General features: G+C 40.7%; 1 protein-coding gene across 2 annotated transcripts in view; it reads right to left on the reverse strand.

Annotated features, from left to right (window-relative positions):
* Positions 1–16,175, reverse strand: part of MGAM (maltase-glucoamylase) — a 104,149-nt gene that overhangs the window by 46,087 nt on the left and 41,887 nt on the right. For both annotated transcript variants that reach the window (XM_032642646.1, XM_032642647.1), the window contains 8 exons: positions 15,191–15,322; positions 14,924–15,040; positions 13,580–13,693; positions 12,437–12,521; positions 10,946–11,063; positions 4,247–4,418; positions 2,873–2,989; positions 2,148–2,302 (listed from right to left, as the gene is read on the reverse strand). In XM_032642646.1, the coding sequence (XP_032498537.1) occupies positions 2,148–2,302; positions 2,873–2,989; positions 4,247–4,418; positions 10,946–11,063; positions 12,437–12,521; positions 13,580–13,693; positions 14,924–15,040; positions 15,191–15,322 (1,010 nt within the window). The remainder of the gene's footprint in view (positions 1–2,147; positions 2,303–2,872; positions 2,990–4,246; positions 4,419–10,945; positions 11,064–12,436; positions 12,522–13,579; positions 13,694–14,923; positions 15,041–15,190; positions 15,323–16,175) is intronic.

Genomic DNA, 16,175 nt, shown 5'->3' on the forward strand with positions numbered 1-16,175 from the left:
CTGTCTAAAACTTGCAGGCTCCCTGCCTGGGGCAAATTCCCAAAATTATTCCGTGACACCTATTCAATCCCTGTCTCCCCACTCCTGCAGGCAGATCCACTTTCCCTAGCCCCTGCACCCTCCTATTCTTTCCCCAATTTGGACAGAAGTTCCTATTTCAGTATCTCTATGCTAGGCAGGTTCCAGGCTATAATTCTATTTGTCATATCTCCCTTAAAAAAATAAGTAAAACAAGCAAGACATTTTAAAACTTCAGCTGACTATCCAAAAGGAACTAGATCTGATCACCCAAAAAAAGCAGACAAAAACTTTACTCTTTTCTCTTTTAGGATACCTACCTTTAATAGAGAATTCTGGGAGATAGCAAGAACTTACCCACAATAATGAATATATAATATATATTATAATAATATATGCCTGAGGGCCTAAAATGTCAGACACAGAAGGGAATTAACTGTATTTTGATTTTGACAAGAAAAAGTCTCTTTTTCGTAGACTATAAAATTATTTTGTTAGTTTTTAATGAGCGAGACCTGGGTTTACTTTTTTCTTTTTCTATGATATGACCAACATAGACCTCAAAGATGTCCCATTGATGACCAGCAAGTATACCCTCCAATATCCAAGCACTTTGACTTTCAGAATATCTGTGCTCAAAACTGTTAGAATGAATTCACTTAAAAGCCAACCAATAAAACTGGTTGAGGCTTTTATCTACATAGCATCAAACATAGTTCAACCTAATATCTCTATTTTCATGCTTTTTTTTTTTTTTTTTTTTTGCATCATGTACACAGAGCATTACTGTTCCCACTGTTCAAGCCCTGAGAAATGCTACCAAAGGCATGAGCGACTGGGGCAGGGTCCTCACCTAAATCACAGCCTCCGTCTCAAGCCAGTTCCGTACACTTCCCAGCACCATCTTCAATAATCGGGTTTCTAAACAAGGCTTCCGGCTCCTTATTCTGCCAGGGCCGGTCATAAGAAAGCAAACCCCACTGCAGAGCTACTCACTCTGCAGCCACCAGAGGGTCCCACAGCATTAGCTAGGAAGCGAGGACACACACTCTCCTACTACAAATCTCCACCAAGCTTAAATTTCCCCGGTGCCTCACAGTAGCTTCCCCGAGATTCCAGCCCCGAAACAGGGTTGCCTGGAAACCCCAGAACTATTTGCCGGCTAATATTATAGAGGCATCAGTTCATACTAAGTGGCCAGCTTTAAGGAAAGTCTCTTAAGTGTTCTTTTTTTAGAGTCAAATTAGAGATACTCATTGGCTGACAATAAAAATTCTGAATTCAGGAAAATCCTCCATACTATTCTTATTAGTATGTAAATGACCTAGAGCTGGAACATGGTGCATTACAAAAGCGACCATCAGGTTCAAGCTATCAAATCCTTTAAATTAAGGTTAAAGAAACTAAGGATGAAAGAACTTAAACGATTTGTCTAAGGTATAGAGTTAGTTGGTGGAACAAAGACCCCAAATTCCACAACTTTTAGTCTAGTTGTCTCCCCAAAAGGGAACAGGCTATAATACTTAAATATACCTAAAATAGTACATAGGCAGCAATAGCCTTGCAAATACCAACTCATTATTCAAGTTAAAAAAATATATCTGAGTAACTGTTTGGATTTTTAAATTTCACTCATTTTCTTTGCAGTACGCGGGCCTCTCACTGTTGCGGCCTCTCCCGTTGCGGAGCACAGGCTCTGGACGCGCAGGACCAGCAGCCATAGCTCACAGGCCCAGCTGCTCCGCGGCATGTGTGATCTTCCCGGACTGGGGCACGAACCCGTGTCCTCTGCATCGGCAGGCGGACTCTCAACCACTGCACCACCAGGGAAGCCCCACTCATTTTTTTTTTAATATTTGTTTATTCATTTAGGATGCTGCCGGTCTTAGTTGCAGCTCACGGGATCTTCGTTGCGGCATGTAGACTCTTAGTTGAGTGAGAATTCTTGGTTTTGACTTGCATGCAGGATCTAGTTTCCCGACCAGGGATTGAACCCAGGCCCCCTTCATTGGGAGTGCAGAGTCTTACCCGCTGGACCACCAGGGAAGTCCCTTCACTCTTATATTTGATGATACAGTCAATGTCACCCAGTTACATTAACAAAATTCCTTTGGGCTAGGTGAACTTACTCATGCAGAAGGGGCCTGGCCACCGTGTCCCCCTGGCTGTGAGCACGGTAGAAGAGGGTGTAGAGATAGGGCAATAGAGCATAGCGGATGGTAAGGTAGTGCCTGGAGGAATTCAACAGCAGAGAGTCAGCTCCAAAGGAGGCAGGATCCTGGGCCTGGGAAGAAACGAGAGGTTGCAATTGACACCTGGTTACAAATAAGAAAAGCCTCTGGAGATATCAGACCCCATTCATCACAACCAAGAGTTTTGTTCCTGCAAGACCTGGGGCCTACCTTGCAAACTTTGCCTCTGAGCAGTAGGGTTGGGCAAAGGGAGATCATTCCACCAAGTTAAGTGGCCATTCTTCACCCTGCACTGCATCCCCCCTCATTCATTCTATGGGTGCTCTCAGTAGACTGCCATTTAAATAACTTTGAAGTATTTCCTCATTTGATTTTCACTACAAAATGAGCAATGCAAATAAAGTGTATAAAGGTTTGATTAAAAACCTTCACACACTCGCCATTTCCTTGACTGCCGCGGTAGAGGTAGCAGGGGTTGTGTCGGCAGAGGGCATTTTAACGGTGCATCGTGAGTCCTGGTTAATTGCAAACGGTGGTCCCCGTTAGCCTACGTGAAGCACCAGGTAGGAAGCTGGCTCAACGGATTTCCCGGACAGGATGCAGGTAGATCCAGTCCTCATGTATACCAAGTCTATTTTGATCATATCTCCTGGGAGACTTACCTTGTAGCCTTGGCCATTGTGATTCCTGGAAAATGGATAGAACGCTCCCAGCTGCATCCACCTCCTGCAGAGCTCTTCGGAAGCATCCAATGTAAAGCCACATATGTCAGAACCCACCTGGAAGGACACACAGACAGCGACGGCATGTGTACCTCACTTCCATTACCACCCCCTGCTCCTGGGCTTTGCTTTCTACCAGGGACCTACCAGCTGTACTTGGCTGTACTAACCTCTTCCTGAGAAGGCTACTTCTGTGTGATGGAACTGGGCTAAATCCTATGTCCACTCTGTACTGCCAGGTGAATGCAAATGAATTACTTAACACTTCTGTGCCTCAGTTTCCTCATTTTGTTAAAGTGGGCACTCTAGGGTTTTAGTAAATGAGATAATGGAAGTAAAACACTTGATGCGCAATAGTTTTTTGGTGAATAGCAACTAGAAATACCGTTGATATTATTACTTTGACCACAGCACTATGAGAATTAATTTTCCAAAGCCTAATTCTGATCAGGTCATTCATCTATTCAAAAATCCCCAGGGTCTCCTGCTGCCTGCCCTACTAACACCTCAAAACCTGGTTCCAACCCACCTTTCCAGCATCATTTCTCATTTCAGTCCTACACTCCAATCCTTAGGGACACTCAAATTCTGCCCCTTGCTGGTCTCAGTCTTAAAATTTCTCAGTCTTAAAATGACCTCCCCCCCATCGGTCTGATAAAACATACCCACTTTCAAGGTTAAGCTCAAGTGCCATCTTTTGCATGAAGTTACTATTTACTCCCTCCCAGGACTCCCATTTTTCCTTGTAATCTTGTTACAGTTGTTAAGTACTTTTCTCAGGATTTCTTTTAACATTTAAATGATATGTTCCTGTTTGCACTTTTACCCTAGCTTGTCATAATTATGTGTGTGTGTGTGTGTGTGTGTGGAGAGAGAGAGAGAGTGAGACTTAGAGACTGAGAGACTTTGGGGGTGTGCGGAAGGAAGGTGTTTCTGTTACTATATTTATGTTTCTCTCCACCCTCACCATGCATACCTAGCTCAATGCCTTGCTCGAAGTAAGAGCTCAATAAACAGATACGCTAAATTTAACTAAAAGATGCCAACTGTAACCTTAAGGACATGTACACTTTTTTGTGCGTATGTTGTACTTAAAAAAAAAAAATTCCAACACTACCACTTCAAGCTTGCACCTTCTATCCTTATAAGGCAGTACAGGAAAGAATGTCATGGTATCAGTGTCATACTGATGTGGATGAAGCACATAACCCTCCAGACTTTAAATCCCTGGGCCATGGAGGGCAGTAGAGGGGAGCTTTATCATTTGAAAAACTTCTAGCATGAGGCATTCTGGGGACTGGGATGTGGACTCACCATTGGGATACCAAAAAGGCTGAACTCGAGCATGCCAGGGATGGACCATCGAAGGTCATTCCAGGTGGCTGCGTTGTCTCCTAACCAGTGGGCTGCAAACTTGCCAGACCCCGCAAAGGTAGAACGGGTTAAAATGAAGCTTCTCTTGTTAGGGAACACAGTCTTGACAGCTCTAGAGAGGGAGAGAGACTTAGGGAGTCAATGTGTGACCTTAGCGTGCCTTAGCCCAGAGGACAGAGTGATAATATCGAGGATCTCAAGTTAATACCGCACTCTTCCCTTCTAGCTCTCTCCTGTAGAGTTAGAGTTGCTGTTGGGAGCAGACTGTACCACTGAGTATGTTTATATTTTGTTTTGTTTTAGACATTTTATGTACATTATTAACTCCATAATTTCAAAGTTCAGTAGAAGGATACTGAGCCAGTACCTAAAACCCCAAAGCACATGAAGTCTATAAGTTACTTAACCCTCCATACACCAGTCTATAACAGTATGGCAGAGAGGAAAATACATGGGCCTTGGACTCATGCAGAAATGAATCCAAATTTTGCTCTTACATTTTATTAGCTGTTTCACCTTGGTCAAATTACTTCCCTTTCTTCCAACCTTTCATTCATTCATTTATTCATTCTTTCTTTCATTATACACAGTACACAAATACTTATTGGATTCCTTCCTCCCAATGTGATCAGGATTTTCTTCATTCATTCAATAATAACAACCATACTTATCTTGCCGAATTTTGTTTTTACATTCTTTTTTCTGTATTGCTGATTTTTTTTTAATATAGCAAGTTCTTATTAGTTATCTATTTTATACACATCAGTGTATACATGTCCATCCCAACTTCCCAATTCATCCCACCACCACCACCCTGCCTTCCCCCCTTGGTGTCCATACGTTTGTTCTCTATATGTGTCTTCATCTGTACCATTTTTCTAGATTCAACATATATGCGTTAATATACGATATTTGTTTTTCTCTTTCTGACTTACTTCACTCTGTATGATAGTCTCTAGGTCCATCCACGTCTCAACAAATGACCCAATTTCGTTCTTTTTTATGGCTGAGTAATATTCCATTGTATCTATCCATTCGTCTGTTGATGGGCATTTAGGTTGCTTCCATGACCTGGCTATCATAAATAGTGCTGCAAAGAACATTGGGGTGCATGTGTCTTTCTGAATTATGGTTTTCTCTGGGTAAAGGCTCACTAGTGGGATTGCTGGGTCATATGGTAATTCTATTTTTAGTTTTTTAAGGAACCTCCATACTGTTCTCCATAGTGGCTGTATCAATTTACATTCCCACCAACAGTGCAAGAGGGTTCCCTTTTCTCCACACCCTCTCCAGCATTTGTTGTTTGTAAATTTTCTGATGATGCCCATTCTAAATGGTGTGAGGTGATACCTCATTGTAGTTTTGATTTGCATTTCTCTAATAATTAGAGATGTTGAGCAGCTTTTCATGTGCCTCTTGGCCATCTGTATGTCTTTAGAGAAATGTCTATTTAGGTCTTCTGCCCATTTTGGATTGGGTTGTTTCTTTTTTTAATATTGAGCTGCATGAGCTGTTTATGTATTTTGGAGATTAATCCTTTGTCCGTTGATTCGTTTGCAAATATTTTCTCCCATTCTGAGGGCTGTCTTATCATCTTGTTTATAGTTTCCTTTGATGTGCAAAAGCTTTTACATTTCATTAGGTCCTATTTGTTTATTTTTGTTTTTATTTCCATTACTCTGGGAGATGGGTGAAAAATAATTTGCAGTGATTTATGTCAAAGAGTGTTCTTCCTATGTTTCCCTCTAAGATTTTTACAGTGTCTTGTCTTACATTTAGGTCTTTAATCCATTGTGAGTTTATTTTTGTGTATGGTGTTAGGGAGTGTTCTAATTTCATTCTTTCACATGTACCTGTCCAGTTTTCCCAGCACCACTTATTGAAGAGGCTGTCTTTTCTCCATTGTATATCCTTGCCTCCTTTGTCATAAATTAGTTGACCATAGGTGTGTGGGTTTATCTCTGGGCTTTCTATCCTGTTCCATTGATCTCTATTTCTGTTTTTGTGCCAGTACCATACTGTCTTCATCACTGTAGCTTTGTAGTATAGTCTGAAGGCAGGGAGCCTAATTCCTCCAGCTCCGTTTTTCTTTCTCAATACTATATTGACTACTCAAGGTCTTTTGTGTTTCCATACAAATTATGCAATTTTTTGTTCTAGTTTTGTGAAGAATGCCATTGGTAGTTTGATAGGGATTGCACTGAATCTGCAGATTGCTTTGGATAGTATAGTCATTTTCACAATGTTGAGTCTTCCGATCCAAATACATGGTATATCTTTCCATTTGTTTGTATTGTCTTTAATTTCTTTCATCAGTGTCTTATAGTTTTCTGCATACAGGTCTTTTGTCTCCATAGGTAGGTTTATTCCTAGATATTTTATTCTTTTTGTTGCAATGGTAAATGGTAAACATTTCCTTAATTTCTCTTTCAGATTTTTTGTTGTTAGTGTATAGGAATGCAAGAGATTTCTGTGCATTAATTTTGTATCCTGCTACTTTATCAAATTCATTGATTAGCTCTAGTAGTTTTCTGGAAGCATCTTTAGGATACTGTATGTATAGTATCTTGTCATCTGCAAACAATGACAATTTTACTTCTTCTTTTCCAATTTGTATTCCTTTTATTTCTTTTTCTTCTCTGATTGCTGTGGCTAAAACTTCCAAAACTGTTGAATAATAGTGGTGAGAGTGGGCAACCTTGTCTTGTTCATAATCTTAGAGAAAATGGTTTCAGTTTTTCACCACTGAGAATGATGTTGGTTGTGGGTTTGTCATATATGGCCTTTATCATGTTGAAGTAGGTTCCCTCTAGGCCCATTTTCTGGAGAGCTTTTATCATAAATGGGTGCTGAATTTTGTCAAAAGCTTTTTCTGCATCTATTGAGATGATCATATGGTTTTCATCCTTCAATTTGTTAATATGGTGTATCACACTGATTGATTTGCATATATGGAAGAATCCTTGCTTTCCTGGGATAAATCCTACTTGATCATGGTGTATGATCTTTTTAATGTGTTGTTGGATTGTGTTTGCTAGTATTTTGTTGAGGATTTTTGCATCTATATTCATCAGTGATATTGGTCTGTAATTTTCTTTTTTTTGTAGTATCTTTGTCTGGTTTTGGTATCAGGATTATGGTGGCCTCATAGAATGAGTTTGGGAGTGTTCATTCCTCTGCAATTTTTTGCAAGAATCTGAGAAGGATGGGTGTTAGCTCTTCTCTAAATGTTTGATAGAATTCACCTGTGAAGCCATCTGGTCCTGGACTTTTGTTTGTTGGAAAATTTTTAATCACAGTTTCAATTTCATTACTTGTGATTTGTCTGTTCATATTTTCTATTTCTTCCTGGTTCAGTCTTGGAAGGTTATACCTTTCTAAGAATTTGTCCATTTCTTCCAGGTTGTCCATTTTATTGACATAGAGTTGCTTGTAGTAGTCTCTTAGGATGCTTTGTATTTCTGCAGTGTCTGTTGTAACTTCTCCTTTTTCATTTCTAATTTTATTGATTTGAGTCCTCTCCTTCTTTTTCTTGTTGAGTCTGGCTAATGGTTTATCAATTTTGTTTATCTTCTCAAAGAACCAGCTTTTAGTTTTATTGATCTTTGCTATTGTTTTCTTTGTTTCTATTTCATTTGTTTCTGCTCTGATATGCATGATTTCTTTCCTTCTACTAACTTTGGGTTTTGTTTGCTCTTCTTTCTCTAGTTCCTTTAGATATAAGGTTAGATTGTTTATTTGAGATTTTTCTTGTTTCTTGAGGTAGGACTGTATTGTTATAAACTTCCCTCTTAGAACTGCTTTTGCTGCATCCGTGTTTTAATTGTCATTTGTCTCTAGGCATTTTTTGGTTTCCTCTTTGACTTCTTCAGTGATCTCTTGGTTATTTAGCAACGTATTGTTTAGTCTCCCTGTGTTTGTGTTTTTTACATTTTTCCCCTGTAATTTAATTCTAATCTTATAGCGTTGTGGTCGGAAAAGATGCTTGATATGATTTCAATTTTTCTTAAATTTACTGAGGCTTGATTTATGACCCCAGACATGATCTGTCCTGGAGAATGTTCCATGTGCACTTGAGAAGAAAGGGTCATCTGCTGTTTTGGGATGGACTGTCCTATAAATATCAATTAAACCTATCTGGTCTGTTGTATCATTTAAAGCTTGTGTTTCCTTATTAATTTTCTATCTGGATGATCTGTCCATTGTTATAAGTGAGGTGTCAAAGTCCCCCACTATTATTGTGTTACTGTCAATTTCCTCTTTTATAGCTGTTAGCATTTGCCTTTTGTATTGAGGTGCTCCTATGTTGGGTGTATATATTTTTACAATTGTTATATCTTCTTCTTGGACTGATCCCTTTGATCATTATGTAGTGTCCTTCCTTGTCTCTTGTAACATTCTTATTTTAAAGTCTATTTTATCTGATATGAGTATTACTACTCCAGTTTTCTTTTGATTTCCATTTGCATGGAATATCTTTTTCTATCCCTTCACTTTCAGTCTGTATGTGTCCCTAGGTCTGAAGTGGGTCTCTTGTAGACAGCATATATATGGGTCTTGTTTTTGTATCCATTCAGGGAGCCTGTGTCTTTTGGTTGGAGCACTTAATCCACTTACATTTAAGGTAATTATCGATATGTATTTTCCTATTACCATTTTCTTAATTGTTTTGAGTTTGTTTTTGTAGGTCTTTTCCTTCTCTTCTGTTTCCCACTTAGAGAAGTTCCTTTTGCATTTGTTGTAGACCTGGTTTGGTGGTGCTGAATTATCTTAGCTTTTGCTTGTCTGTAAAGCTTGTGATTTCTCCATCGAATCTGAATGAGATCCTTGCCAGGTAGAGTAATCCTGGTTGTAGTTTCTTCTCTTTCATCACTTTAAATATATGGTGCCACTCCCTTCTGCCTTGTAGAGTTTCTGCTGAGAAATCAGCTGTTAACCTTAATGGGAGTTCCCTTGTATGTTGTTTTTCCCCTGTTGCTTTTAATAATTTTTCTCTGTCTTTAATTTTTGTCAGTTTGATTACTATGTGTCTCAGTGTGTTTCTCCTTGGGTTTATCCTACCTGGGGCTCTCTGCACTTCCTGGACTTGGGTGGCTATTTCCTTTCCCATGTTAGGGAAGTTTTCGACTATGATCTCTTCAAAACATTTTCTTGGGTCCTTTCTCTCACTCTTCTCCTTCTGGGACCCCTATAGTGTGAATGTTGGTGCGTTTAATGTTGTCCCAGAGGTCTCTTAGGCTGTCTTCATTTCTTTTCATTCTTTTTTCTTTAATCTGTCCTGCAGCAGTGATTTCCACCATTCTGCCTTCCAGGTCACTTATCCGTTCTTCTGCCTCAGTTATTCTGCTATTCACTCCTTCTGGTGTATTTTTCATTTCAGTTATTGTATTGTTCATCTCTGTTTATTTGTTCTTTAATTCTTCTAGGTCTTTTTTAAACATTTCTTGCATCTTCTCGATCTTTGCCTCCATTCTTTTTCCAAGGTCCTGGATCATCTTCATTATCATTATTCTGAATTCTTTTTCTGGAAGGTTCCCTATCTCCACTTCATTTAGTTGTTTTTCTGGGTTTTTATCTTGTTCCTTCATCTGGTACATGGTCCTCTGCCTTTTCATTTTGTCTATCTTTCTGTGAATGTGGTTTTCGTTCCACAGGCTGCAGGATTGTAGTTCTTCTTGCTTCTGCTGTATGCCCTCTGGTGGATGAGGCTATCTTAAGAGGCTTGTGCAAGCTTCCTGATGGGAGGGACTGGTGGTAGGCCAAGCTGGGTTTTGCTCTGGTGGACAGAACTCAGTAAAACTTTAATCTGCTTGTCTGCTGAAGGGTGGGGCTGAGTTCCCTCCTTGTTGGTTGTTTGACCTGAGGTGACCCTGCACTGGAGACTACAGGCTTTTTGGTGGGGCTAATGGCGGACTCCGGGAGGGCTCAAGCCAATAAGTACTTCCCAGAACTTCTGCTGCCAGTGTCCTAGTCCCTGTGGTGAGCCACAGCTGCCACCCGCCTCTGCAGGAAACCCTCCAACACTAGCAGGTATGTCTGGTTCAGTCTCCTATGGGGTCACTGCTCCTTCCCCCTGGGTCCTGATACGCACACTACTTTGCGTGTGCCCTGCGAGACTGGAGTCTCTGTTCCCCCCAGTCCTGTCGAAGTCCTGCAATCTAATCCCACTAGCCTGCAAAGTCTGATTCTCTGGGAATTCGTCCTCCCATTGCCAGACCCCCAGCTTCGGAAGCTTGACGTGGGGCTCAGAACCTTCACTCCAGTGGGTGTACTTCTGTGGTATAAATGCTCTCCAGTTTGTGAGTCACCCACCCAGTGGTTATGGGATTTGATTTTATTATGATTGCGTCCCTCCTACTGTCTCATTGAGGCTTCTTCTTTGTCTTTGGATGTGGGGTGTCTTTTTTGGTGAGTTCCAGTGTCTTCCTGTCAATGATTGTTCAGCAGTTAGTTGTGATTCTGATGCCCTTGCAAGAGGAAGTGAGCACACGTCCTTCTACTCCGCCATCTTGAACCAATCTCCCTTGCTGAGTTCTTAAAAATAACACACTGGCAACCGGCATCTAGTGAGACTAAGAATTTGATCATGTATTAAGTAAATCTGATCATATATTAAGTCCATAGCAATAATGGCCTTACTCTGCTGTGGCAATTGCCATGGAGTAGCCATACAGATTGTGGACATCGTATTGCTTGCCCCAGTGCTGTACTGCATCCATGCAGAGACTCTTGCAGAACAGGTACCCATCCAGGATTCCTATGACAAAAGAGGGATCAGTCAATGAGAGCCTGAGATGCATATTCCCTGTTTCTCGACTATCACCTGAAATTGTGGCTCCCTAGGCAGGCATTTTTTGTGGCCATCCTGGAAATGATCATACAGCTTCCTCACTATCAGAAGGATATATACTTTCAGTAGTTTCTCTGATATACAAAAAAATTGTGCTGACCCATACACATTCTCCCACCTGGGTGCACAGGTGACCAGAGGCAAGTATTTGGAAGTAAGTGGATCTAGTTAGACTTGAAGTTAGATCTGAAGTCTTCAAACTGAGCTAAATTAAGTGGTCCAAGAATAAAAATATTAGATGAAAGCGTAAATTAATTTCTCACCCTTTCTCTAAGCTGTCATAAGGGATGACTGACCAATCTCTCTTTCATTCATCCAATCTTTTCTGCTCCCCTTGCACCACTATGGTTCAGATCCAAATTACCTTTGTCTTAATCATTGCAATTGTTTTCTTAATGGCTTATTTAACTCTGATCTACTGATCTTCTAATTCACATTAGAAGCACACATTAATGCCAGATCAATATTTCTAAAACCATTTGACTGTTATGTTTCCCTCTAAAACTTAAATAGTTTCTATCACCAAAAGAATGAAGCCTCCCATCTGAGTCTCTCAGCATTTGATCCTGACCCAACTGCCCTAATTTCCTATTTTTCCATCAGACTGGAAGTTTTCATAAGATGCTATAATTCTAGCAGCTCATTCCTTTCTTAATCAAGATACAATTTATCTGTGAGCCTCTAGATTTCTTCAAACTACAATAAATGCTGTGATTCCAGGGCCACACCCTGGGATACACTGTTGTTCAAAGTTCAGTCAGAACTCACTAGCATCATACTCACTGACTCTGATGTTGACCCGCCCCCCTCTTCCCTCCCACCCTACCAATGGGTTCTGGCTTCCTTTCATTTTATGGTCCAAATCTGTTCTTCACTGACATCTGTTCTTCTTGACATTACCAGACTTGACCTTCATATGAAGACCAAACCTGGTTACCTAGTCTCTCTCTGGTTAGCCCTAACCTATTTGGGTACACACTTGAGAGGAAAATGAACTAACCACTAACCTCTGGCTTCTGCACCATATCTTCTCTGGAACAGAAACAGCTCAGATGTAGGTAGAAGGACTAGATTGATTGCCCCTTTTGAATTTATGCCTCATTTAGGAAAGCATAGAGTGTTTTGATTTTCTTTCCTAGTTTTCTTTATATAGTACCCACATTTTCCTTCTCCTATGCAATTTATGTAAAAAATCTCTTGCCAGGTTATTCATATATATCCTTATGGATTTAAAATACCAGATATTCATTGCCATTTTAATCAAACTAATCAGCACTTACTGGGAGTGAATGGGGGATAATTTAGATTGTTTGTGGAACATCCTGAAACTGAACCATCCATGAAGTTGGAGACTTCATTCATATCCTAGAAGACAAAGAACAAAGACTATTAAGAAAAAGTAACATATCCTGGTATGTTGTACTGATGGTGTCTTTCTTTTTGTTTAGGACTCAGAGAAATGATTCTAGATATTTCTTTTTTTAACGAGGTTCTTATGTTAAGGAGAGAAATAGATGTTCCTGTCCTGCCTTCTCTACCCATTGAAGGCTTTGTGGAGAAGGTTCTTAAAATCCCTTCAAAATGATATATGTATATAATCATTGAAAATGAAAAATTTCCAAAAATATTAGGTGAAAAGTATTTCAATTTATATGGTCCCATGTATATCAACTCATACATTCTCTAAATATTCAAATATAGCTATGAATACACACACATATAAATGCATATACATATATAATACAAACATATGCAGAGAGAGTGAGAGAACAAGCATGTACCCACAGCTGTGCAAGTGAGGGCTCTGGAAACATGCATGCTGAAATATTGATGGTAGATGTCTTTGGTTGATATCACTTTAGCTCTCCTCATCTGTTTAGCTCTTTGTATTTGCATTTTCTACCTTTCTCTTATAAATAGAAAAAAGTTCAACTCTAGAGCTCTGTAAATTGTGCCAGACACCTGCTGCTTTGCATTTGTTTTCATTTGACATCATGTGAGACATTTGTCCTTTCTGCAGCCACAGTTCTGTCGCTCACTTGAGTACTTTGGCTTTGATCAGTTTATCCAACACGTCCAAGTGAAAGAGCCCTGAAGGGGCAATTGAACAATTTGTGTACTTTGTGACAATGTAAGGAGTGCATGACCTATTTTTACTTCAGCTCATTCATTTGTAAAAGGAGAGCTAGACTCGGAAAAAAAAAATATCTCGGTTTACTTTCTTCCACTTCTAACAATCTGATTTTGAAGTCTAAGCTACATGTTTTGGTAAGATTATTTGAATAGTAAGAGAGAGAATACCTAGAATTATTGCCATACTTGCTTTCCTCTCCTCCTCTTCCCCCTGTGCTCCATGACTCGATGATATAGAGATACACAGTCTGAATGTTAGCCGCCTAGTAATCAAAATGTTAAGAACTCACAATCCAGATTCCATCAAATTCTACTTGATTGTGGAAAAGCTCACATTCATTTGCCCACCAAGCAGTACACTTGGGGTTGGTGTAATCAGGAAACACAGTTTTTCCAGGCCAGACCTGCAGGAGGAAAAGAAAAACATTGATCAAAGGAAGTTAAATGAATGCAGAGTAAAACAGAGTACAAAGAAATTCCTAATACAATCATGGCAACAGAGGTGCCCAGGCACAGGTCCTTTTCAATTAGGAATGTAAAGTGCTTTAAATATTTAGACTAAATAGGAGGAGTCAAATAGTCACTTGAGAAAAAACTTATTTCAAAAAAATGGTTAAGTCTTTGCTAATCTTCAACTATGCCTCACCCTTTCCTCACACTTTCTCTACTCCTAATCCTAGGAATGGTAAATGAGGGAGACTACTGTATAATTTCAACTGACCCATGACAAGTTATGGGTTCTAACCATCAATTACTCTTCTCTATTCTCTTCCTATCCACTTCTTCTCAGACACTAGGCACTCGGGTCAGCAGAGGTGTTAGAAGTGAACCAGCAGATAACACCTTCATGGAAAACAAGGACAAATAAGTTTGAGAAAGAACTAGTCAAACTTGCCAAATAACAGAAAAACTGAGTAAGAAGAGGAATGAAATAATTTCATTGGATTTGCCAGTTAGGAGGTAACTGGTGCCAAAGCAGCATCAGTGGAGTGACGGGGGAGGAAAGTAGACTGCAGTCAGCTGAAGAGTGAATGGGGGGTACTTCCCTTGTGGTGCAGTGGTTAAGAATCCTCCTGCCAATGCAGGGGACATGGGTTCGAGCCCTGGTCTGGGAAGATCCCACATGCCGTGGAGCAACTAAGCCTGTGCACCACAACTACTGAGCCTGCGTGCCACAACTACTGAAGCCCGTGTGCCTAGAGCCCATGCTCTGCGACAAGAGAAGCCACCGCAACGAGAAGCCCACGCACCGCAACAAAGAGTAGCCCCTGCTCGCCGCAACTAGAGAAAGCCCGCACATAGCAACGAAGACCCAACGCAGCCAAACATAAATAAATAAAATGAATAAATTAAAAAAAAAAAGTGAATGGGGGGTGAGGTGAGGAGGTGGACATTCAGTATCTAAGTCTATTGTTTAAAGGGACTTTTCTGTGAAGGGAATGTAAGAACTGGGATGACTAGTAGGTATTTGAGGATGAAAGGACAAGGGCAAGTTGATCCCCAGCATATATAAGCAACTGAAAATGTAAAACAAAACAATTACAGACACACACACACACACACACACACACACACACACACACACACACACTGCCACAGCCCCTCCACCAGCCCCCACCTCCCCATTAAGATACCTCCCCAATGAGTGGAGTCACTCCATCTGAAGCATTCACCCATATCTTCATATCTGAACCCCTGTCATACGGGCCATAGGGATTACTTGGGGAAGAGTTGTTGGAGATGGCTGGATCCTAAGAAGGGGAAAAATACAATGAGGGACCTAGCTTTGAGCTAGAAGCACTGAAAGGGAACTGGGGATTGAGGGATGAGGGAGGGGGAGGAGGCGTAATGACAAGGAAGAGCAAGGACCTGATGTGGGGGAATAAGAGGACAGCACATACCACAATGATGACCAATTTTTGTCCGTTATTGTGTAACTCTTTAACAAACTCAGGGAAGCCCTTAAAATTTACTGGATCATAAGTGAAGTCCTTCCTCTCATGCATATAATCGATATCAGCATGCTGAACGTCCTGAAAGAATACACAACGTCCACAATTTATGAGCCCACCCCTGGAATCCGATGAGCTGCATCACCCTACCTTGTTGCCTGGCGCTCCGGCATTGAAAACCAATCTAACAAACAAACCACAACAGTTACAAAAAATATCACTAAGGCTATCAAAACACATCCATTACCTAAATGCTATGTCATCCACAAGATAAAGGAGAGAAGGGACTGTTTCTTCCACTTCTCCCGCATTTGACTACACCACATTTTGTATTGTTGCTTCTCTTCTACTTCAAGCCTTCTTTGGCATTTGCTCTTTCCTAATTTTACTTGTATGAAAATAGTGGAGCCCAGAATGAAATTGACTCTTGCTCCAAGACCTAAGCGTCTGCCTCCAAGGGAATGGGGTAAGGGAGAGAAGAGGATTCTTCCAGAGACTACTGGGTGTTTCTCTTTGCATCTCTTGTAAGACCTCGCTACTCATTATATACTAGACACATTCAAATTTAGCCACTTAAATCATAAAAATATTTTATTACATGTATATTAATTAATTTATTTTTGCTGGGTTGGGTCTTCGTTTCTGTGCGAGGGCTTTCTTTAGTCGTGGCAAGCGGGGGGCCACTCTTCATCACGGTGCGCAGGCCTCTCACTATCGCGGCCTTTCTTGCTGCGGAGCACAGGCTCCAGACGCGCAGGCTCAGTAGGTGTGGCTCACGGGCCCAGCCGCTCCGCGGCATGTGGGATCCTCCCGGACCGGGGCACGAACCCGTGTCCCCTGCATCGGCAGGCGGACTCTCAACCACTGCGCCACCAGGGAAGCCCCTTATTACATGTATAAACTGTATTCTTTTGTTCCCTTAAACTAGGGAAAG

The sequence above is a fragment of the Phocoena sinus genome, chromosome 9 (assembly GCF_008692025.1).
Source record: "Phocoena sinus isolate mPhoSin1 chromosome 9, mPhoSin1.pri, whole genome shotgun sequence".
NCBI lineage: Eukaryota > Metazoa > Chordata > Mammalia > Artiodactyla > Phocoenidae > Phocoena > Phocoena sinus.